This window comes from Camelina sativa, chromosome 7, assembly GCF_030686135.1.
Source record: "Camelina sativa cultivar CO46 ecotype springtype chromosome 7, ASM3068613v1".
Taxonomy (NCBI): Eukaryota; Viridiplantae; Streptophyta; class Magnoliopsida; order Brassicales; family Brassicaceae; genus Camelina; species Camelina sativa.
Genome location: NC_141886.1, coordinates 949,520 through 971,326, shown reverse-complemented (window position 1 = coordinate 971,326; position 21,807 = coordinate 949,520). Strand labels below are relative to the sequence as shown.

At 38.8% G+C, this 21,807-nt stretch overlaps 5 protein-coding genes, 1 long non-coding RNA gene and 1 other non-coding gene across 11 annotated transcripts; 2 read left to right on the top strand and 5 right to left on the bottom strand.

The window, feature by feature from the left end:
- Positions 1-1,855: 1,855 nt before the first annotated feature.
- On the bottom strand, positions 1,856-4,900 carry LOC104699713 (RING-H2 finger protein ATL22-like). Of its 2 annotated transcripts, none has more exons than XM_087460286.1 (3): positions 3,891-4,900; positions 2,736-3,766; positions 1,856-2,370 (listed from the first exon to the last, which is right to left on the bottom strand). In XM_087460286.1, exons 2-3 carry the CDS (start codon positions 3,451-3,453, stop codon positions 1,919-1,921), a joined length of 1,170 nt encoding a protein of 389 aa, XP_087316412.1. In that variant the 5' UTR covers positions 3,454-3,766; positions 3,891-4,900; the 3' UTR covers positions 1,856-1,918. The 2 variants fall into 2 exon arrangements, 1 of the variants encoding a protein (XP_087316412.1); XR_015562884.1 differs by having other exon boundaries at positions 2,300-2,370; positions 3,686-3,766; positions 3,891-4,857.
- On the top strand, positions 4,416-5,810 carry LOC147940701 (uncharacterized). The gene is made up of 3 exons (XR_015562885.1): positions 4,416-5,012; positions 5,129-5,268; positions 5,394-5,810. It is a non-coding gene; the product is annotated as an uncharacterized LOC147940701 (long non-coding RNA).
- Positions 5,157-5,972, bottom strand: LOC147940700 (putative F-box protein At5g36000). The gene is made up of 4 exons (XM_087460287.1): positions 5,839-5,972; positions 5,556-5,726; positions 5,378-5,485; positions 5,157-5,285 (listed from the first exon to the last, which is right to left on the bottom strand). Exons 2-4 carry the CDS (start codon positions 5,719-5,721, stop codon positions 5,203-5,205), a joined length of 357 nt encoding a protein of 118 aa, XP_087316413.1. The 5' UTR covers positions 5,722-5,726; positions 5,839-5,972; the 3' UTR covers positions 5,157-5,202.
- A 1,779-nt stretch (positions 5,973-7,751) lies between these two features.
- On the bottom strand, positions 7,752-14,076 carry LOC104699709 (histone-lysine N-methyltransferase ATX3). 2 transcript variants are annotated; one of them, XM_087460284.1, is made up of 23 exons: positions 12,697-14,076; positions 12,551-12,606; positions 12,302-12,467; positions 11,931-12,050; positions 11,786-11,854; positions 11,641-11,709; positions 11,462-11,553; positions 11,265-11,357; positions 10,926-11,061; positions 10,775-10,847; positions 10,589-10,688; positions 10,358-10,482; positions 10,004-10,149; positions 9,806-9,910; positions 9,610-9,674; positions 9,291-9,516; positions 9,097-9,180; positions 8,945-8,989; positions 8,777-8,866; positions 8,602-8,688; positions 8,447-8,521; positions 8,268-8,371; positions 7,752-8,178 (listed from the first exon to the last, which is right to left on the bottom strand). In XM_087460284.1, exons 1-23 carry the CDS (start codon positions 13,426-13,428, stop codon positions 8,088-8,090), a joined length of 2,949 nt encoding a protein of 982 aa, XP_087316410.1. In that variant the 5' UTR covers positions 13,429-14,076; the 3' UTR covers positions 7,752-8,087. The 2 variants fall into 2 exon arrangements, with proteins under 2 accessions (XP_087316410.1, XP_010413352.2); XM_010415050.3 differs by having other exon boundaries at positions 9,097-9,183; positions 12,697-13,976.
- Positions 14,077-14,857: 781 nt separating this feature from the next.
- Positions 14,858-16,811, bottom strand: LOC104699708 (cytochrome b561 and DOMON domain-containing protein At3g61750). 3 transcript variants are annotated; one of them, XM_087460285.1, is made up of 5 exons: positions 16,620-16,790; positions 16,352-16,588; positions 15,841-16,240; positions 15,317-15,606; positions 14,858-15,231 (listed from the first exon to the last, which is right to left on the bottom strand). In XM_087460285.1, the coding sequence occupies exons 1-5, from the start codon at positions 16,710-16,712 to the stop codon at positions 14,932-14,934; spliced, it is 1,320 nt and encodes a 439-aa protein (XP_087316411.1). In that variant the 5' UTR covers positions 16,713-16,790; the 3' UTR covers positions 14,858-14,931. The 3 variants fall into 3 exon arrangements, with proteins under 3 accessions (XP_087316411.1, XP_010413350.1, XP_010413351.1); XM_010415048.3 differs by having other exon boundaries at positions 15,317-15,609; positions 16,352-16,811; XM_010415049.3 differs by having other exon boundaries at positions 16,352-16,771.
- Positions 16,812-17,424: 613 nt separating this feature from the next.
- Positions 17,425-17,497, top strand: TRNAA-CGC (transfer RNA alanine (anticodon CGC)). Its single transcript has one exon. It is a non-coding gene; the product is annotated as a tRNA-Ala (tRNA).
- Positions 17,498-17,600: 103 nt separating this feature from the next.
- On the bottom strand, positions 17,601-21,783 carry LOC104699707 (phragmoplastin DRP1B). Its single transcript, XM_010415047.3, has 14 exons — positions 21,462-21,783; positions 21,061-21,124; positions 20,829-20,933; positions 20,579-20,683; positions 20,353-20,403; positions 20,194-20,255; positions 19,988-20,078; positions 19,542-19,606; positions 19,204-19,398; positions 19,007-19,126; positions 18,835-18,905; positions 18,482-18,758; positions 18,028-18,396; positions 17,601-17,928 (listed from the first exon to the last, which is right to left on the bottom strand). The coding sequence occupies exons 1-14, from the start codon at positions 21,588-21,590 to the stop codon at positions 17,800-17,802; spliced, it is 1,833 nt and encodes a 610-aa protein (XP_010413349.2). The 5' UTR covers positions 21,591-21,783; the 3' UTR covers positions 17,601-17,799.
- Positions 21,784-21,807: the final 24 nt, after the last annotated feature.

Genomic DNA, 21,807 nt, shown 5'->3' with positions numbered 1-21,807 from the left:
TTAATAAAAATATGTCTTAAAATGGAAAACAAAAAAGTATATATATATATATATATATATATATATATATATTTCAGCTAAATATATGTTAGTGATGAAATAGTGATATGTGGTAAGATTATCGAAGCTAAACCAGAAAAAATGAAGAGAAAAAAATGTCAATATTCCTCAAACTATGTTTTATGGAATATTTGTGACATATTTTTAGTTAATTAATTTGTGCCATGTGATTTTTAAATTGAGTACGTTAACTATAAGAAAAAAGTTCTAGATTCACTTTATTTTTGTAAAATTTGGAATGCAATTAAAGATTTAAAAAAAAAAAAAAAAAAAACTTTGCTGTGCACCGGGTATAAGTATAATGCTAGTTAAATAACAAGTAGGAAGTGGAGTTACCAAGACAATCGGTATCTTCTTTAGGACAGATCAAGAACGTGTTCGTCGCCGGAGATTATGTAACAGTCTTCGATCCTCGTGTTAGTGCGTGAGTCTGACCACATCAAAACCAATTAAAATCAAGAAACTAGAAACTAACGATTCGATTTGATTGGCGGCGACGAAGTATACGAACCTGGATTGATACCGTCTGTGTTCGGAAATTTCACTGGAGCAGAGGAGCGATGATCGTAACCCTTTTCACGATGTTCCACGTACGAAGGCTCTGAAGGATGCGATAACGTTACCTTCCTTAGGACAGATCAAGGACGTGTAGTTAGTTCGCTAAACAAGTCTCAAGGAGTTACACTACTAAACATAAACCCTGAAGTCTTGATCCTCTGACCGATATCAATACTTACACTTCATCAAGAGCACACAAAAAAAAAAAAAAAAAAAAAATCATCACAAACCTGTGTGTCTGGATACAATGAAGCAGCGTACAAAGAGTTTTTGGCTTTGATTATTCCTTATGATTACACATGCACGCATGTATTATATATATACATATAAAATATACACACAAAGTGTTGGATATAGAAACAGAATTTAGAGAAGTGGAATATTCATACATATAAAATATACACAAAGTGTTGAATATAGAAACAGAATTTAGAGAAAATGGAGTATTTTCAAATTTTACATTAAGAAAGTGAAATCCTCTGTCATAATCTTATTTCCTCATCGCCGGTTTAGTGAAACTAATCTAATTGTCAATTGAGTAACTCTGGTTTAGTGATACTGGTTTCTGTAACACGATTTGTATTGCCAGGATCATAGAGAAGCGTGAGGTCGAACATACGTTCTAGACATCTAATTCGTTTTTCAATAGTGTTATATATTATTCATAGTGATATAGCACTATTGAAAAACGTATTAGATGTCTATGTTGGGAATCGAATGTGACAGATGCAAAAATACGAAGAAGACTTTGAATGCTTTCATGTTTCAAGATACTGCATCTTACTATTCATACTAATGGGCTAAGAGTGATTGCAAGTTAAAGCCATAATCAACAATTACAGCTTTTTCCATCATGTTGTAATCAGCCTCTTCCATAAGGTCTTGAGTGATTGATCGCAGTGGTAGTGACGAGCATGAAAGAAGTATACTAATCAATCTGAGAGCTTTCTACTAATAATGACATCAAATCCACGTTAAATGCATTAGAAAATCGTTGAACTTTAAAATCCATTCAAAATCGTGAATCCCGTTTGCATCTGTTTGTATTGAACTAGCCATCGGCTTGATTCTTCTCCAAAGATAGAGAGTAACATCTTCGCCATTATATTCTCTCTACATTTGATCCTGGTTTGTGTATTTATAATTTTCTGAATTTGGTGTTTTGGCTTCGTTTCGACAGTTTTCTAAATCAATTATGGGCCTCGAACGTAGCCTCGCTAATAAAACATTTTGGAGATGCATCAAAAGAATATCTTTTAGCAAATCCAAGAGACTTTATATACATTCATGCATACAAAAGTTAGTTGCACCCTTCATGGGTCGGAGAGGGATTACTCCGACAAACCGGGCAAGAACTATGCAACTTGAGCCACGCATCAATACATTCCGTATGGAAGCAATGTTCACATTCCGGTAAACACCTAACACTTTCTTTGGTTGCATATTCTGACAAACAAATGGAACATACAACATCATTTGACCCGGTCGGGAGTCTCCTACTCTCCCCTAACTCAAATTTCTTGTACGACTCAATAGTAGACTCATCGAGACCCGTCCTTGTGACTTCATCGCTTGGCTGTGGCCTTACCGTTACAGATCCGGAAAGCCTTGCAACCACTGCGTGTTGTATCTGGGACGAGACTCTCTCAGAACTGCACATGACAAGACCGACACAAAAGGTCAGGGCGGTGAGCGGTCCGACTAGGGAGAGGCAGATTATCTTTAGTACTTGTAAGCCTGTGTTGTGAAGTCCTGTTTCGAAACAACAAAACGGGTCAACGGTGAAACTTGTATGTACATATATATATTCCAATGTTACGACATTCTCTCATGTTTGTTGCTATTTGAAATATATGATTGCTTTAATTAATCAAAGTCAATGATTTGATGTCATTATTTAAAGCCAACTAGTTTCATTTCTTTGTTTAATCGGTAGATAAACTAACTACCCCAAAAGAATAGATAAAAAGATTAACACAACTCCTTGGATTTGAAGATTTCCACCATTCATTAATGGACTCTTTCGGAAAGGATATTCTCAAAAAGTAGATGAAGTCGTTTCAAGTAGGAAGGTTGTGAAGGACAAAAGAAGAGAGAAGAATTGAGATAGTACGCACCAGAGTTAACAGAACTGAAGCATTGGGCTTGGAGGGAAGTATTGTTTTTGAATCCACATCTCGAATTAGTCCTCCTCTCACAATCTCTGCAATCAGGGGAGTCCCATTTGAGCCACAGGTCTCGACTGTTTTGGCCACCGGGGAATGCCGTGTAGGCGACAGACCAAGAAAACGGAAGAGGTAACGTCTTAAAGATCTGACAAGAAGACGGCATCAAGCTGACCAGCTCCAACTGGACAACGAAGAAGGAGGAAGTGGAGTTACCAAGGCAATCGATGGCACTGAAAGATGCGGTGACGTTATCTTCCTTAGGACAGATCAAGAACGTGTATTTGCGAGGACGAAGAGGAGAAAAAGGAGATCCAGAGGCGTCAAAGTTAAGAAGCCTTCTAGCCAAGCAGTTCTCAGGGTCGTTAAGGCGAATACGCTGCGTTTCATAATCAATCTCTTTAACCAGAAATGGTTCCGACATAGGAGGAAGCTTTAAGGCAGTATTGCCACCATCTGTGCATAAAAGATTGAATCCCGTGTAGCCACATGACTCAGGTTGATAAGGGAACAGCGAGAAAGGGAAACGGACATCAACGTTTCCTTGTCCACATGAGGAAGTGTAGCAGGGTTTTGGTTGTGATGCGTGGAGGAGAGGGAAGATGATGAAGAAGAAGAAGAAGAAGATGAGATGAAGAAGGAGAGGGAGTTGTTGTGTCGAGAAGGTCATAATGTGGTCTGGCACTAAGGGATAGGAAGATGAATACTCACTACTTATACAGACTAATGGAAAAAGTCAAAAGACTAATTTGGCAATAGAAAATATATATATTCTCTTGTATTCTATATATAACTATATGCAAATGGTATGAGTTAAGATAGAAGAAGCTCTCTCAAGTCAATTCTCTCAGATAAGTCTAGCAACATATATTACATTGAAGAAGACGAGAGAATTAACATACCAGAAGAAGCTAGAAGCTTTTGGATGGCGTAGAATCATAGCTGCTTCTGGGATCACGCAATCTTCAACCACATCGCTCTCTCTACACAAAAGAACATATTCGTATCCAAAAAAAAAAAAAAACAAACAATCAACACATCAATGGGATACCCTAATCCGGAGACTTTCAACAAAGAGGGGGGCAAGAGGACAGGAAGAAGCCTAACCGGAATGAGAAGAATCATCGATGAACTGTCCGGCGTAGGAATCGGTTCTGACGATTCGATTCGGATCCACCGCTTATGAATTTTCATCAAAAATAAAATCCCTAGATTGCGGACGGACTTCCGATCAACTAAACCCAGTTTACTAAAGAAAAAAATCCGTCCAAAATCTAGGGATTCTTCGTCTGATTTCCAAGGAATCATCACATTTTACATCGATCGCTCAACGGTGATGCTCGTTTCGTTTCTGATCCGTTTACCGCCTAAAACTCTCTCTCTCTCTCTCACCGGGATGCGACTGAATCAGTGGGTTCCGTCCGGATCTGGGTGTGATAATTCTAGTCTTCGTATTTTTTGACTTGATAATGGACTTCAGGCCCATATTAGTTTAAAGCCCGTTAGTATTGGCCTCTTTTAGGTGACGCTGATAAACTACAACATTCACTCGCTAAGAAAACGCGTGTTTCTCACGTACTTCTTGAAGATTTGACAAGACTTTAGGAACCGGCGAGATCTGATTCTGAAGGTGTGACGAAGGAGGTCATGGAGTTACCAAGGCAAATGAATGGGTTAGATTTCGAAGGAGGAGGATTTGACGTCTTCGTTAGGACAGCTCAACTCAAGAAGGTCTGGTTCAGAAGGTGAAATAGGAGAGATCCTGAAGCCTCAAAAGCTGAGGAGCCGTCTGCCTAAGCAGTTTATCAGGGTCGTTGAGGCGAATACGTTGCGGTTTTATTTCTCGGACGAGACATGGTTCAGGGTTTGGAAGCTTTAAGTTTAGGCTGTCTCATTAAGATCGGTGAAACGGAGGTTCAATCTTGTATAGCCACGGGACGAAGACTGGTTGGGAAATATCCAGAAAGGGAAGCTGACGTCAAGGTCCACATGAGGAACTGTAGCAACCAACGTTTTGGTTCTGAGGCATCTAGGTGAGGGAGGGAAGAAGAAGACGAGGAAAACGAATTGTTTTGAGAAAGTCATTAATGTGTGTGGCTCGGCACTAAAAGGGAATTGTAAATTTGTAACTACTTGAAGATATATAATAGAAAAAGTCAGAGAACAGTAATCAATATCTAATTTGGTAGTAATAGAATATGGTCGACATAAATCTTCTTATATTCATTGGTATGTGTTTCTTATACAAGAAGTTCAGTAACCTGTCATACTTTTCTTATAACCAATTGTAAAGTTGTAAACTTATAATGATGAGCTAATTAATGTTTATCTTTATTTTACTGAAGAAAAAAAAGGATTTGAATACCAGATATACTTAAAGCTTTGTGTGTGACTTTGAAGACAAAGCAGTGTGAAGGAATCAGAGAAGCTGCTGGGAAATTCTGATGGAAACAATGTCACCGTCTGTTCCTGCTTTCATTGTGTGGTATTTCACAAGGATTCCTGCAATTTAGATTTGTCAAAGAAATTGTAATTGTGTTTCTTTCTTCCTAGATAAAGATGGTTGATTATGTAATGTGATTTGGACTTAATACCTTCGTTTTCTTGCAGTCTTGTGTGAACAGCGACAGCGTGGGGTGCGATAACTGCTTTAGGTTGGGAATCATCTGGCTCTCCGGTCCAAGACTTGAGGTTGAGAATACCTATATAGAGGTTAGATGTGAGATGGAGAATGATTGAGGATGAAGGAGCATAAGAGTGTAATTAAGTTACCTGAGGATGAAGACTCTTTAAGGTGTTTGAGATCAAATATGGCTCCACAAGCTGCACCTGCGTCTTTCTGTAACTTATGAGATCCAATAAGATTGTAATCCCAGCTTCCATCTTTGTAGCCTTCACTGAGGAACAGTTCCATGTGCCTAGCATCAAGTGTTTGCATTGTTCCTACACAATAAATAGAAACACTCATAATTAGTTGTAATTTCGTTATACTAAATAGAGTAACATCAAATACTAAAGTTTCAGCAACAGATTAGAGTTGATTAGTATCTTTTACCATCACAGGTACTGAGGTCACAAACAGGGCAACGCACAAGCTGTAAATCTGGAAAATAAGATAAGCCATGTTACAGTTTTTTCCTGTAGTTGACAAATTTCTGCAGGTCATGAAATGGAAAAGTTTGTTACCTGCAATCCAGATACCACCTTTGATGTCGTTGATGACACATGAACCACTGGACTGTAACATTCGTTCTATGGTTCCATCCCTTGGGACTTTGAGATGACCACTCAAACTCTCAGTCAGGAGTGAGCTTCGAGAGTCAAGTAGAAAGGCACCAATCCGCATCCAATCTATAATTACAGTGTCAAAACCAGATAGAAATGAGGCTGTGATCACCAAATGAAGAACTTCAAAGTCAAAAGAGATCTGGACATGCATGGTCGTTAATATCAGTTTCCATAGAGAATCAACATATGGCCTGGTATCTATCTATATGAACATGACCTTTTGACAAATCAGTAGACTAAGAGAGGATGAACCCAACCCAATTCAGGGACTAACCAATATGCTTCTCCTTCTGACGGAACAAGTAAGAGTGACTCCCATCTGCAGTTTCCCATATTGTTTTTTCTTAGTTTTACAATTGTATCAGAATGTAAAATTCGGAAGTTGATGTGAAGGTCATACTTACCAAAAGCTGAAGCATAAATCTTAATCCAGCTGGAAGAAACGGGAAACGTCTCAGGGACCTGAAGATCACGCAAGCAGGCAAACCTCCAAACAATATCCTCCATTACGAGCTTGTTGAACCATTTGTTCGTTGCTCCCAGCATCACCAAGGATTTACCATCCAAAAACCTTGTTATGTATGTCCATATATCTTGCTCAAACCTGATTCAGCAGAGAAAAATTATAAGATTCGGTGAGTATAGAGACTTAGATCTAAGAAACCTGATTCGAAATTGGAGGAAAATAGCGATTGATTTTCAAATTCTTCCTCGTTGGTATCTGGATTCGATTTTTGAAAATTGAAAGCGAAGGAACATGAAGAAAAACTCAAATCCCAGTTTCTATATCAACCACACAGTCACGCAGAGAGATCTTTATAAGCATCTGAGTCTCATACAAATCAAATTGATTCCGCGGTTTAGTTTCCAGAAGGTAACGAAGAAGATTGATCGAACTCCATATCCTAGATCCATCCAATAGAGTAAGATTAAACACCGTACAAGCATTTCAAATTCAAATTGGAGCTCAACCCAAACCCGCACACCAAAACTATCCGAGAACAGATCTATTACGCTCATCAAATCGAAATTTCGCGAAGTCTAGAGAGAGAGGTGGGGAAGAAAAGTACCATGAGAAGCGAGGCTGGTAAGTATGAGCAGAGCACCGAGGAGATACACAGCCATGGATCCCTCTGAGGATCTTCCCGTTCTTCAGTTCGTTGCCGTGAACGATTCTTCTCTTCACTATACCATCTTCGTCTCTCTGAAGATCGTTCTTATTTTCGTTGCTCTCGACCAATCTTCTCTTCAGTCCACCATTATCGTCTCCCTCCGGAGCTTTCCTCTTCCCTCTACTCTCTCCTATAACTTCACCATATCTCAACTTCATTCTTCGTCTCTCTCTCTATATCTCTCTCTCTCTCTCTCTCTGCTCACTCACACTAGTCACTAGTTTGTTAAGAATTTGTTTCAAGCTCTGAACCGTGTAGCTGTGATATATACCAAGCGAGGGAGACAACAGCGAATTTTGAAAATTTTCATGTTAAATGACGTCTATATCCCTGTAACAAACTTTGTGGGGCCGCCTCTTTACATTTCGAAATTGGCTTGAACTTAGAATCCGGTTTAATATCAGCAGACGAAACCTAAACCAAGTTATATATCTCTTTTTCTTTTTACCCAGTATGATTTGGCCTTGTTCATAAAAAAATTAAGATCGGCATAGTAAATTCGACATAATTTGTAGGAACTTCGGCCTCGAAACTATATTCTGTGAAATGTTAAGAAGCTATAAACACTTGAACATTCTGGACCTAACTAGGATCGAAGTAAAGTCTTCTTTAGTTGCCTATGGAAGTTTTTCCTTTGAATTCTACAGATTTACAAAATTTCCACGCCGGGAAATGTAGGCAGCGTGCACGCTTTAAACGGTTTAACTAATGAATCAATCGGAAAGAAGTCAGCATGAGCTAGCCACCGAGGAAAAAACGGTTAACTTCCCATCACCGCCGTTACTGTTCAAATTTGCAGCAAGTTTGAACGTTTGCAAGAATGGTTTAGACTTAAAAAAGACCTCTAGTTCATGAATTTGCGGCAGTTTGGAGCTTTACAAAGGCAAGGCACTTTGATTTCTTCAGATTCATCAACCTCAAAGAGATAATCATACCTGTAGAAAAATGGGGTTTCATCATTAAGGTAAATCAATGTCAAAAAATATGTGAATTCTATGAGAAGAGTAGCTGAATTTTTTTTTACGTAAGCTCTTCGCCAGCTGAGACAATGGTCTTTGCAATGAGGACGATTCTGTTGTCTTCGCCATCACCCATACTCACTATACGGGCATAGCAATTGGGCATACACTGCACAAGACATGACCACCGTTAGTATTATTAGTTACCAGGCTTTGGTATCATGTGTCAGTTTACGGAACTTACTGAATGATTGATCAAGCGTGCTATGTTTCCAGAGTCTGTGGCATCAATCACTATCTCTTCACTTATCTTAAATAGCTGCGTTGTTAGGCAATAAGTTAACCATTAGATGCAGCCAGCGGATAATGTTGAATGTAAGCAAGCAATTCAGAACTTACGTAACAATCTTTGCCTTGAGAACGGTACTTTGCCTCTCTCAGATCTGCAACACTTCTCCTAACTTTCACCCCACGATACTCGATAATCTACACAAGAATTACAGTATCAGTAGTTTGTTTAAGATGCACATCAATTTGGCCATCGAAATCATGCATTTGATCATAAACTAAGTACCATTTGTCCTTCTTGAATATTTGTCTTTGCAAACAGACCCCATCCATGTATGCCAGATTTACCAAAGCAGACCCGCAAGTTTTCCGTTCTCTGAAGAAGACATATTGTTAATAATGTTCTAGGATAACAAGATGAAGAAATTTGAACTCTTCTTGACTCAATGTTTACCTGCAAATGTTTTAGCCGTTCTCTGAATGAGATAAAATCTGCTTCCTGGTGTAACAAGGTAAAAGAAAATTAAGATCTTGCTGAGATATACAGAAAAATGCCCCAAGAAAGCAAAACACTGACATGAATCTAGCTCTGAATGAGAAACTTGCCTTAAAAGAGTTTAGATTCTCGATTTCACCCAAAGAATGATGGCTTGGTCCCTTAAGCCTGTGGTATATCGCCTCCAGATCAATCTTCTGAAACATCAGCAGTAACAGAGATGAAACAGTACCATTGCCAGGGAATACTTAAGAATGAAAGACTCTCCAATGTCCAAGAATAAACAAGATCACCAGACGCATACCTTTGCGTTTGATCTACTATATATACGGCATCTTGCTGCAGATTGAGAATCAATTACATGACTCTGTTCGGCTTGTGTTTGGATTTCGGAACCTGGAAGCTTTATCTTCTTAGTCATAACGAGTCTTGAACCTTTGGTGCGCCCATTTTGATTCTGAAGCAAATTTCTAGACCCAAATACTCCTGAGGGTGTGTGCACAACTACAACACTATTTGGATCTGGCTTCCTACATAGTGGGTAAATTGATACAGGCAATTGGTAGGTCCTAATATAACATAACAGATCAATTAAAGAACATGTGAAAAAACAAATAACAAACCTGTGAAAAGAACAGTAAACAGATTTTCTGGTTCTCTGCACACCATTTTTCTCCAGGCAGTGCAACTAAATTTCCACAGAAAACAGTATCAGTTACATATCCCTAAGAAGATTTTTTAACAGAACACCTTTGTAAGGGAACTAAAGGTGAAAAATGAAGATTAAGGATACAGAGACCAAGTAGTTTAAGGACTAACCTCCATGTTGTAACCTGCCCGTGACGCGCACATTGCGTGGAAGTGAGTGGCACACTTGCAGCAATGCACGCAGGAACCATGTGTCTGTTTACAAACTGTACAAACCTAAAAGGTATAATCAAAAAATATCAGATGTATATTATTAGATTCTAATAAAACACAATCGTTATTATTTCTACTTCTAGCATTTTGTTATACCTTTAGAAATGAATTTGCTGGAATTTTGAAAAGTCCAACAGCAGGCTCCATATTTTCATGATTCAGAAACCCAACTTCCGGTCGGAACCAAGCACATGTGACATGAACCCACAAACCCTCGACATCGCTTGGTTTTAAAGCACCGCCTGCACAAATGGAAGAGAATTTGTGTTTGAATATCATGACGGAAATAGAGATATGGATATGAGTTCAATTTTAGCATCTTTGTACCCAAAAAAGAAATCTATGACTGAGTTTACTTAACTTGATCTTGTGACAGGACAGTCTATAATAAACCATTACTATTGCAAGATGGGGGGAAAATCATAAAGAGAGCTAATTCTGCAGTAATACCTTTTACAGGACAAAGACAACACTCTCTCTCAATATCTGGTGTTTCACATGCTCTGCATACCCAGGAGGTGAGGTCCTGAGATTTGCTTACCCCATAGCATTCTTGGTGCACAGCCACCTGACATCTGAAGACATATTCATAAGATTGGTCAGATTTACATATTTATGACCCCATGTTTGGTTATAAAACCACTGTAGAATTCAGTACAACCAAAAATGCCAAAAATTAACCTGTTACAGATGATCATTTTATTTTCTTCCCAGTCTTCTACCCATCTGCATACAGCACACCTTTCAGTCGTCCACTTAGCACTGACTGGCTCATACTTTCCTGTGCATACAAAATAAGTAGTAAGCAAGTTTCCAACCAAATTTGAATTCCAAAAGAAGGGAGCGGAGAGCTGAGCTTTAATCTACCTTCCAGCAAAGAGAGCATCTTCTGCTTATCTAACATCTGGGTTTCTATAGTGTAGGTACTAAATTCTGCAATCTGTAATATATTGTTGTCAGTAATTTGCAAGGGTATATAAGGGCAAGTTTATGAGAGAGTATAGCATAAGGGATGTACCCATTTTTCTAGAGGTAGCATTGTGTCTTTCACTCTTACGCTATACTTCCACTTTTTTGCTCTGCAGCCTGTATGCCGTTCCCATTCACTTGGTGACTGCTTCCTTGACCCACATGAACCACACTTGCACTCAATTCTGAAAACAATAGTTCCAAGATAAATATGCTGGTCTAATCTCTAAAACAACATTAGAATGATAACAAGAGCCTAGGATTAAACGTGGAATTATAGTTTTCAGAGAAAAATTTAATTTTACGATATTGTGTTTTGTAGTCATGAATATAGAAGATCCTTTCTAAATGAAGAAATTAAAATAAGGCTGAGACATATAAGACATACGCATGAAATTTTCTGATATATGTTCCTTCCATGCCATTACAGACTACAGTAACCTCATCAGGCAGCTCAGTCTCTGTCGCCTTTTCTGTAGACCTGTCCCAAAGAGGCAGTGAAAAGGAAATTTCGAAAATTAAAGAATTAGCACTAGAGAAATGCGAACAACCAAAGCAGGATAGCATGAGATGTTAACAACATACTTGAACACTGAGTTATGTTCTTCTAATATTGTTGGCGAAAGCTCATGCTGGACTTTACAATTAGGGCAATAGTAATTGTTGTGCTCCAGTTCCTTAAGATAGTAACCAAATTAGTGCAAACGTTCGATAGGTGTCTTACAATACTTAGAATCAAAAGTTAAAGATGCACGGAGATGTACCTTAAAGCGCTTATTTGAAATGTTGTCGCATTCAGCATGTACCCATACATCACACCCATCACAACAAACCTAATACATCAAATCAAGTCAGCTACATCAATATAATAGTTTCTAATTCACCAAACATGGTCACATATATTCTCACCCAATCTCCATCATCTGAAGGGTGCCAAATTCTCTTGCAAATGCCACAACACTGATTGGATTTCCGCAACTGAAACAACAAATTTGGATTATTCCTTTTGGTAAGAGAAAACCAAAGGCGAAGAGTGAAGAAGACATTTAAATACCTTTGAACAGTGTTTGCATAAAAGCTCTTCAGGTTGTGACCCTTTTGTCCTTTTTAGAGATTTTAATGGCATTACTGAGCCACAGCCGTCGCATGTCGTTATGTCTGCCTGACATGAACCCTACACAAATAAAATCAGCATATCGTTTTAGGGGACGCATCCCAGTAACCGTTGAAGTGTCGGATACAAGTACATCATCACCAGATGTAGGTGGCTACGAATTACACAAGATGTTTATGAAACTGACTGGTGAGAGTGAAAGTAAGAACCTGTCCTTAATTAATTTGCTTTGTCTTTCTAAATCGGCTAAAACAGCAAACTTGAAGATCTAACCCAAAAGAAAAAAGAGAACATGTGTCAAGAAAACGTACCTGAATTCTAGAAGCAGGCCCATACTCCTGGTCGGATTCCGTAGCAGAGGAATCTGGGCAGCTAATTTCAGCACCCTCGACCCCATTTTCAGCTAAAACTGCTTCCTCTAGTGCCTTCTTAAATTCACTTGGTTTGTAATTGTACAAGTTTGTCTGATCCTGAAATCTGAAGAGATGAGAGATTAAGGAACAGACGCAAACAAGGGAACAATTATGAAAGAATCAAGAAAGAGCGTCTCATGTACTTACTTGTCCATAAATTCCGTAAATGGATACATCATTCCTTGCCTGACCCATGCGTAGTCCTGTTAATGACCATAAGTTTCAGAAGAATTAGAGATCCGTACAAAAAAAACGCGAGCTAGAAAACACAGAGAGAGAGATTAAAGAGATACCCTCTGAGTTCCATTCTTGGAGTACCCAAAAAACATGACACATATTGCTCCAGGGACGCAATGTTTCAAGACCGGAGTAGGCGCTTGCGATAATGGATCGATCACCACAGCCGGCCATGCTGGGAATTTTTTCCCACACTTGGCCCAGACAAGATCGCCGACCGTAAACTCCTCTGGTTTATACACGCCCTTACGCGTGGCGTCGGACTTCTTCTTGAGCATTCCAGAATTAGCATCGTCGGAGGAAGACACCATGGAAATTTGAACATCCCAGCCATCAAAATCTACTTCGCTGCTGTCTCCGTTATTATCCTTACGAGGAACCACCAGCTTCGAAGCTTTGCTTCGATTCAATTTCGAGCTTCCACTAAAACCTTTAGCCTTCTTCCCTGGATACATGTCGTCATCATGGCTAGACTCCGTCGTCGACTCGACCTTGCGACTGCTGACCTTCCATGAACCAACAACCGAATCGCTGAACCTTGAAGGAACCACTCGAACTCTGCCACGCGAAGATTTTGACTGGTCTGAGCCCGGTTGACTGGTCAAGCAGCTTGAGCTACTACTGGTAAGACCTTCGGGCTCTGAAGGTGGTTGATCTACGCTTGCTCTTTGTCTCTTCTTATACACCATAATCTCACCCTTTATGCTCCCATAATCTATTTCTGAATCAATTTTGCACCTCTTCAGATTCTGGTTCTCGAATGTCTTCAAGGTTCGTTTCAAAATCATGTCCTAAACTCAAACGATTCTGGCCTACTCAACATACGCGACCATCCAAATTCCGATTCCAAAACCCTAATTTCATCAAACAAACAGATTCGCCGCTCGGACCTCCGGAAAAATAAAAACCTCGAAACTATCCAATAATACCTCTCGCAAATCGGCTCGAGTATATGAACCCAATGCGAAACCGCTTCTTAAACCCTAAATTCGAAAACGAAATCAAAATGCTCGGAGATAGAATTCGTACGTGAGGATAGAATTAAGAAATCGAACGACGGAGAAACAGACGACGGAGGAACAAACCAAAATACTCTTCGCGAAATTTTGGAGAATTATAAGTGTGTATCCCTACGGAGAAGATAAAAACCTAAAAGCTCCTTATGAAAAAATCGACGGCGAAGGTAAACAAAAGAGGAGGAGGAGGAGAAGGATCTTTGTTTGTTTTGGGTTTTGAGAGCGTGTGTTCTGGTGAAGGAGACACAGACACCGTCGGTTTAATATATTTTCCCAATTATTTTACGCTTAAACCGAGAAATCAATTCGCCTAAACAATTATTAGTTGGCATAAAAACGAAAATTAGAAATCGAGTAATGCTGACGTGGCGGTTCGATGGAACAGTGTTTGGCTCCAGGGATTAGGGACGGAGGGAAGACTACGAAATTTTCAGGCCTACAAGAGCGCCAAGTCGAAAACTTCCTTTTCATTTAATCCGACGTGGCGCTTCGCTAAAATAACTTTTTTTTATTTTTGGTTGATCTCAAATTATGAGAAAAAAAATCAAAAGCTTGTTGGGCCTCTATATATATGCCTGAGATACTTGGGTGTATATTGGGCCTATGTTTTATTAATTATTTTTTTTTTCTTTTATTAATTGGGTCTATAAACATGTGAGATTTGTTTATCTCATGATCAAATTTTCTCATCTTTTTACACGATACTGCAAGTTGAAATTTTCAAATCCGTGTAGTCTTTGTTTTCAATTTCGATATTTGATAAACTAGTGTGCAAATTGGTTCCGTTTCTGAAAGTAATAAAAGAAAGAATTTTTTTTTAGTACTATATACAATTATGATTACTAATATAAATTGAAGTGGATACTAAATTTGCATTGGAACAAAAACGGACAATACTTCTGTTAATCGTTTAGGGCTTCATCCATAATGTTATTAACGTCTATTCATTTGTACAAACTCGCATTCAAGAAAATAAAGAATAATATTATGCTTTCACTTTTTTTTTTTTTGGTAACACTATGCTTTCACTTTTCAGGAACAAACAACTTTCAGAACTCAAGTTACATCTTAAATGAGAACAAATTAAGATCCAAAAAGAAACAAACCTTATAAAAGAAACAATCATACTATGGCCGCCAAAAAACAAAAAACAAATCACTTATCGACCATAAAAATTTAATGACTTTAGCCAAGAAATCCATAAAAAAACAAAAAAAAAAGTGCCTTTATATATGTACAAGAAACAAATCAATGACAAAAACAGATGATCTTGAATCAGACACTAGTAGAAGAAGTTGGATGTGCCTCAAAAGAGGGAGGGGTGTGAGAAGATGGTGAACCAATGGAGCCACGAATCCTGAATATTTCAAGAACAACAAAAGCAAGTAACGTCAATGACAACACAAATCCATATCCAATTTTCCATCCATCTCCTCCGTTATTCGCCATTCGGATCCCAAGAACAATGTTCACTGCTCCAAAGAAGAGAGAGATTCTCCCAATCCAATGATGATACCAATTCCAATATCTCCTCATCTTTGTCTCCTTCTGTGGCCGTGCAAAGAAAGCCAAAACCTACAAAAACAGAATCCCATATATGTTTCAGCCAAAACTTACAAAACCCTTATTTTGATTCTTAAACTCAAGAGACTTCTCAAACCTGAAGAATGCTAAGGACTAGAAGAAAGATCCCAATGCCTCGATGTGCAGGTATATTCGGATGGATCCTATTGTAAAGCTGAATCCCAAGAATAACAGCGGCTAAACCGAAGATAAACCCCGTGAATTGTAAACAGATATGAAGATAGTACCAAAGAGGGTCTTTATGTCTAAGATATCTCGCCAAGATTGCCCCTACGGGAAGTAAGAAACCCCATCCGAGTATCGCCATTACTCCATGTTTTGTCTTCTCCGTAGAAGTCGTCGTCTTTATAGAGGTTGCTCCACTCGCTGCTGCATAGACCAAGAACACACAAGACACTAAGTATTGGATCGTCCCCTGTGTTTTAACTTGTCTAAACTAGTATATGGACATTAATGTTTAGAAAATTTTGCACGTAAAACATTAGTGTTGGATCGTCCCCTCTGTTTTAACTTGTCTAGACTAGTATTTGGACTTTATTGTTATAAAATTTTGCACGTAAAACATTAGTGTCACAACATTTTGGTGTTTTGCATATATACCTTTGGAGAAATCGACGACGACTGTAGTTTTATCATCGTGCTTAGTCAAACGGCCTAGCTTGGAAGGATAAGCGGTGCTAAACGCTAGAATGACGGCTCTACGAGGAACTCTAACGGCGAACTTCACCTGAAAAGCCAAGTAAATCATTGCTCCGTGAAGAGCCACCACAGGAGGCACTTTTTGTAGTTGCAGCTCTCCTTGATCCGGCACAACTTGGTCTCTCTCCGTTCCTTGGAGATAGTATTGTTTGATTTTGGCGTGACCCTTTTTCGAAATCCACCCGATCATCGCGCTTGATCCAACCATTCTTCCGTCTTTCGAGAATCCTATCCCAACCCATCCGGTTGTGTATAAAGCTGATACTATGATCGTCATCACATTGTCTCTGCTTTCTGAGTACTGCAAAACAGAGACATTAGAAATCAAAATCATGGATTGGTTTGAAAAGCAAAGAAAGTAAAAATCAAAATGGATGCGTTTGTGGATGAATGTGTTATTGTAATGTTTTACCCGTAAGACGAACGTGTTCCAAAGAGGAGTACATGGCATGTTATCGGAGATATTGCTGTACGGTGGTGGGAGAAAATCAGATAATCGGTTGGCAAAACAGAGATTCTGGGTAGAGTCGTTTATGGCATTGACGTCATCTGCAGCTAGAAAGGGTAGATCTTGTCCAATAAGGATACAGAGGATGTAAAACCCTACGAAAGCTCTCATGGTAGGAATCGAAGCAGAGGCGAAGAGGAGCAAGCGTGGAGTGAGGTACGATGTGGAGGGTGTGTTTTGGTGTTGGTTGCTTGATGAGGAAGAAGAAGAGTGATTGAGAGTTTGGTGGTGAAAGTGGTTGAAGATGGCGATCAATCATAATCATCAAATTGTTTTTAAATCAGCTTTGCGCTTCGATTGGATTTTGAGAAAGATACTGGAGTTGATGTTTCACTGGTTAAGTATCGGACAATTTATGTCCCCCCTGTCACTAAAACCGACACGTGAACCGACAAAATTTTTAAATATACTAAGAGATGCGATGAAATAATTGCTTTTTGCCAGTTAAAACAATTGTCAATTTCTATTTGAGGTTGAGAAATTATACGAAAATACGTTTTTAAGAATCTGGAGTTCTCTTTTTTTTTTTTAACTTTGCTTATTTGAGGGGAAAAAGAAGAAGACAGAGATAGGAGAGAGAGAGAGAGTGGGGTCGTAAACTGGACCAAGTGGGAAGTGGACTAGTCTTAATCTGAATCATTACTCATTAGGTATATTTGGTCAGGATGGTGCCACGCTCATCAACATCATCTTTTCTTCTTTTCTTTTCATGGGAGGAGATATTGGAACAGAACTTAGAAACAAAGTCACCAGTTAACCCCAACTTCTTTACTTTAATTTTTTAAAACTTTCATTATTGTGGTATCAACCTTTACAGCTTCAATGAGTACCAATCACACAAACAAAATTCATTTATTTTTGGTGACAAGTTACCTTTTTCACATGCAAAGGAATTTAAACATATTCAAACCTGTTGGAGTAACGGAACAGAGTCAGTATAGATATATCTTTAGTTATACCGGAACATAAGACAACATGGGGATGTAGCTCATATGGTAGAGCGCTCGCTTCGCATGCGAGAGGCACGGGGTTCGATTCCCCGCATCTCCACAATTTTTGCGTTTTGTGTTTTGTTTTTTGACCGCCTCATAATTCATAATTCTTCCTTGTCTAGTTCTCGCGGTTGATTATTGATACAGGAGACTATGAGAGGTTCACATGAATGCTATTTATTTTTGTAATGATCAACCAGATTCCTGCCCCAGTTATCCTCTTACAAAACTTATTCAGGATAAATGTCAATTCCAACAACAAAATAAAAAGAACAAATGGAAAAAAGAGAAAAAAAATGAAGAAGGAAACGTATCCTAAAGAAACAAAAAAAACGGAGTGTGAAGACTGAAGAGGCCTCTCTACTTGGACCAAGCAACTGCTTCAATATCCGTCTGAGCACTTCTATACAACTCCAGCCTCTTTGCAATTGAAGTTCTTCGCTGCTGAACCGCAGGATCCTCATCCAACAATTTCGACAATTTGCTCATCTATTTTCAACACCAAACCATTTTAACATTCTTACTCATATGTTAATACAGTTGTCAATTTGCTCATATAAGTTTAGGATAATGGTTATTATTGTTTACCTCTTTCTGGCCAAGTTCGGTGAAGAAGAAGTCAAGAAGGCATCGTTTTGCTTCGCGGACCTGACAGTAAACAATGGATTTCGGTATGGAGTTTCTCAACCCAGCGCAGACCATGTTCACATAAGACAACACATTCGAACCGATTCTTCGGAGATAAGCATCGTTGTATCTGTCGAATATCGAATGTGTCGGATTCCCACCTTTTTCAGAATCTTGTGGGAGTTTCCTGAAGAACTCGACCGTTAAGTAACCAGACTCCATGTCCACTAGTAACAGAGTTGCTTTCCTGCTCTCTTCTCTCATTCGATCCAATGAATCCACGGCTGCACCCGATACTTCCACTCTAAGCGTTGGATATTGTTTCAGTTCCTGTTGTGATGATGAAACAGATAATCATGGGTCAAAAGTGATTATTATTTTTAACTCTGTTGAGACCTGAGAGAGATATTCTTACAGATGTTTCCCCGATGGATTTGTGGATAAGATCCTTGAGAATAGAATGAACCGCATCGACAGCTGCTTCAGCAGGGCCTCTAATCGAGACTAAGCATGATTCTATGAGACGGCGATATCCTTGTTCAGGAGCTATGAGATGCGGTTGATATCCATCAGCTTCAGTGATCAGCTTCCGTACATTGTCCATGGAGAGATGTTTGTCGAATTGCAGCCTTTTGATGGCAGCTGGGAATTGATTGTCGAACACAGAATTTATCTTTTCACCACCTGAGCGCCTGTGAGGTTGTTAGTGGAAATCATAAAGCCAGAAAATTTCATTAGCAACAATCCAGAAACATGCGAGTGACTTACGTGCCATCGAGGTGTTCTTTAAAAGTTTGATCAAAGGCACGGCAAATTTCCATGATCATATAAAGTTTTCCCTGCATTCAAGAGAATGAGTATTGACGAAAGAGGGATTTGAAATGAGAGAAGAAACAGTAGAATGAAAGGCAAAAAAGTCCTAAAGACATAAGATCCTTACACCAGCATCAGCTGCTACAGGCTTCCCAAGACGGCTTAGCTCTGTCTCTAACTCGGAGATAGTCTTTGTGATAAGAGACTGAAGTCCTGGGATTCTCGACTTGATAACAACTTCCAAATGCTGAAAAAGGTATAGCTAGTTTTAGAGAAACTACCAAATCTTTTATGTTAAAAGTTTCATATACAGCAATTATATACCTTAGAGAGCATTTTTCCTAAATACTCTGAACCCATTCTCTCAGATAAATGTCTGTATTCTGAGCTAGACTGGAAGTAATCACGTTCACGCCGACGAGCAGCAATCATATCAACACTTTTATTGATGTCAGCCTGAGACCGGTTAACAACACCAACCCAAGGATATCTTAATTTGTATCCCCTTCCTTCAAGTATCTGAAATCTCCAAACATATATAGAAAAATTTAGGGACTGTTAAATATTTACTCACCACTATTTAGAGAGATTCTCATATTTAATCTTCATTGGGTCTTTTTCATACTGCGCTCAGAGATAAATTGTTGTCTGAATAAACTTACATCAACAGCATTAGTGCCTTGGTCCATGAGATCAATTTTAGTTAAAACTCCAAAAGTCCTGTCTCCTGAGAACAGCAAGTGCAACGAAGCAACATAAATCAATCAATTCAAATTAATTTCAAGGTATATTAGTTGCAAGGATCATCGTCTTCGTTTACTATAGATAATTTCATAATAAGATTACCACTAGGCAACATAAATCAATCAATTCAAATTAATTTCAAGGTATATTAGTTGCAAGGATCTTCGTCTTCGTTTACTATAGATAATTTCATAATAAGATTACCACTAGGCACTAACCACGCAACTCAATCATATATACAAAGCGCCATAGAACTTAAACCATATTAACTATGTCCCAGTCGCTTATAACCACAGAAAAAAAGAACTCGAAGTGAATTCAGAAAGCATTTGTATCAAAATATAAGGAGGGAAGAATCCGGCACCTTTTGGATCAACTTCACGAGAGATCTTAATGGCATCAGATGTAGCAAGATCCTGATTTGCAGGGGAAATAGCTAGTATGATGCAGTTGGGCTGTCAAAAAATGAATGATCAATCTTTGTTACTTTGCTTGAATACACAACCCTTAGAGAATAGGAAAGCATCATTATTGTACAGTTGTATTCTGCTACACACAAATAATAGTTACCTTCTCAATAAACGATCTGACCATGTTCTCGATGTCTTGAACAATGCTTTCAGGCTGACCATCTAGAACAGCAATGGCACCAATTTTTCATTAATGTTTGTCAATAAAGAGGACTTGGGTTGTGGGATATCATGAGAAGACAAAGACTGGCTCACTTACCAACAGCTACCTTTGTCAGCCCAGGAAGGTCGACAAGTGTCAAATTCACAACTACAAATATTAAGGAAACAAAATTGTTAAGTATGGGAGTGGAAGATAAATGGGAAGATGGTAGAAAACATAAATTTGGAAGGATTTCAGACCCTGTGTACAAGATCTGGGAGTCCTAAAGCATGTTTAATTACTTTCTTGATGCAAATGTAGGAAGTAGAATTGCTTCTCTTACCATTGGGAGAGAAGATACTAAGATGAATTGGAACTGTAGATATTACTTTGCTGCTGCGACCAGTTTCACGATCTGTCTCGTCCGAGATCTCCTGCCTCACAGCAGCTACATACCAAGAAAGAAGAAATGAATATCTCAAACTTAAGAAAGCCAGATGAGTAAGAATGTGTGCACGTAAATAACAAATAGGATACTGCAAACAGTCACAGGAAAAATAAAGAGCATCTTTTCTCAAACAAGAAATATATACCAAAATCGGAGAACTTCTTCTTAGGAAGATGCATAAACTCAGCATACTCTTTGCCTTCATCGATTCTGTGAAGCTGCAGGACAAGAGGTCTACGTGTAACAATTCCTACATGGAAGACATTGTTTGTTGTTCTAAGTAACTAGAGTATATCACGAGATGGAATCAATATACATTTTTGATCGGTTGATATATATATATATATATATATATATATATATCTAAACAAGCTTACCAGCTCCACGAGGTAGAAAATCCTTTCCTACAACGCTCTCTAGCACTGAAGACTTTCCAGAACTCTACAATTCCCATCAAATCAATTGACAATTGGATTGGTTACACACATTGCATTCATACGCAACCGTTTTTGATTAAAAGCAAAAAGATCTCACAAATTGAATTAAAAGCGACAAAATATTCACATCGGTCTCAGATCATGAATTTGGATCAAATCAAATCAAGCAACGATTCATTCCAGGGGAAGATAAGCAGAGGATAACCCCAAACGAGATCAGATTATTTCGTGGCACTGAAACCCAAAATGTACGTGTACGGAACCGAGGAGGCAATGCCTAAGATCTAAAGATCAAAGATTCAAGAATTCATCACAGAAATCCATGGGAAAGGGATCCAGACCTGACCACCGACGACGGCGATTGCAGGCAATGAGTCCCAGAGAGTTGGGAGGGAGCTACCTTCGCCGTGATCTCCCAGAGCCGTACAAGCTCGCTGTATCTTGTTCACAAGCGCAATCAAACTCTCCATAACGAAATCAGCTCCGATTAATCAACGGTGGAATCAATCTTCCGGCGAGATTTGGTCTCCGGCGGGGTCCGTACGAGGAGGAGAAGAGAACGCCAGAAGTTGTATAACCGCGAGAAGACCGTTGAATATTATTTTTTTCTCAGAAATATATACTTATAAGCCAAAGATTGATAATACCCTAAATACCCCCGTTGAATAGTCAAACCTTTATAGCAAA

Excerpts from the sequence above, each read along its gene's own strand:
- LOC104699713 (XM_087460286.1), bottom strand. The coding sequence starts at position 3,453 with ATGACCTTCTCGACACAACAACTCCCTCTCCTTCTTCATCTCATCTTC. Across the intron at positions 2,371-2,735 it reads CTTCAGTTCTGTTAACTCTG|GACTTCACAACACAGGCTTA; the intron begins GTGCGTACTATC and ends GTTTCGAAACAG.
- LOC147940700 (XM_087460287.1), bottom strand. The coding sequence starts at position 5,721 with ATGCAAACACTTGATGCTAGGCACATGGAACTGTTCCTCAGTGAAGGC. Across the intron at positions 5,486-5,555 it reads TAAAGAGTCTTCATCCTCAG|GTATTCTCAACCTCAAGTCT; the intron begins GTAACTTAATTA and ends ACCTCTATATAG. Across the intron at positions 5,286-5,377 it reads AAGACTGCAAGAAAACGAAG|GAATCCTTGTGAAATACCAC; the intron begins GTATTAAGTCCA and ends TCTAAATTGCAG.
- LOC104699709 (XM_010415050.3), bottom strand. The coding sequence starts at position 13,428 with ATGATTTTGAAACGAACCTTGAAGACATTCGAGAACCAGAATCTGAAG. Across the intron at positions 11,710-11,785 it reads CTTCAGATGATGGAGATTGG|GTTTGTTGTGATGGGTGTGA; the intron begins GTGAGAATATAT and ends TTGATGTATTAG. Across the intron at positions 11,554-11,640 it reads TTTCAAATAAGCGCTTTAAG|GAACTGGAGCACAACAATTA; the intron begins GTACATCTCCGT and ends TACTATCTTAAG.
- LOC104699708 (XM_087460285.1), bottom strand. The coding sequence starts at position 16,712 with ATGATTATGATTGATCGCCATCTTCAACCACTTTCACCACCAAACTCT. Across the intron at positions 16,241-16,351 it reads GGAACACGTTCGTCTTACGG|TACTCAGAAAGCAGAGACAA; the intron begins GTAAAACATTAC and ends TCTGTTTTGCAG. Across the intron at positions 15,607-15,840 it reads CGTCGTCGATTTCTCCAAAG|CGAGTGGAGCAACCTCTATA; the intron begins GTATATATGCAA and ends TCTATGCAGCAG.
- LOC104699707 (XM_010415047.3), bottom strand. The coding sequence starts at position 21,590 with ATGGAGAGTTTGATTGCGCTTGTGAACAAGATACAGCGAGCTTGTACG. Across the intron at positions 19,399-19,541 it reads AAGGCACTAATGCTGTTGAT|ATACTTGAAGGAAGGGGATA; the intron begins GTAAGTTTATTC and ends TGGAGATTTCAG. Across the intron at positions 18,759-18,834 it reads AAAGAACACCTCGATGGCAC|GCGCTCAGGTGGTGAAAAGA; the intron begins GTAAGTCACTCG and ends ACAACCTCACAG.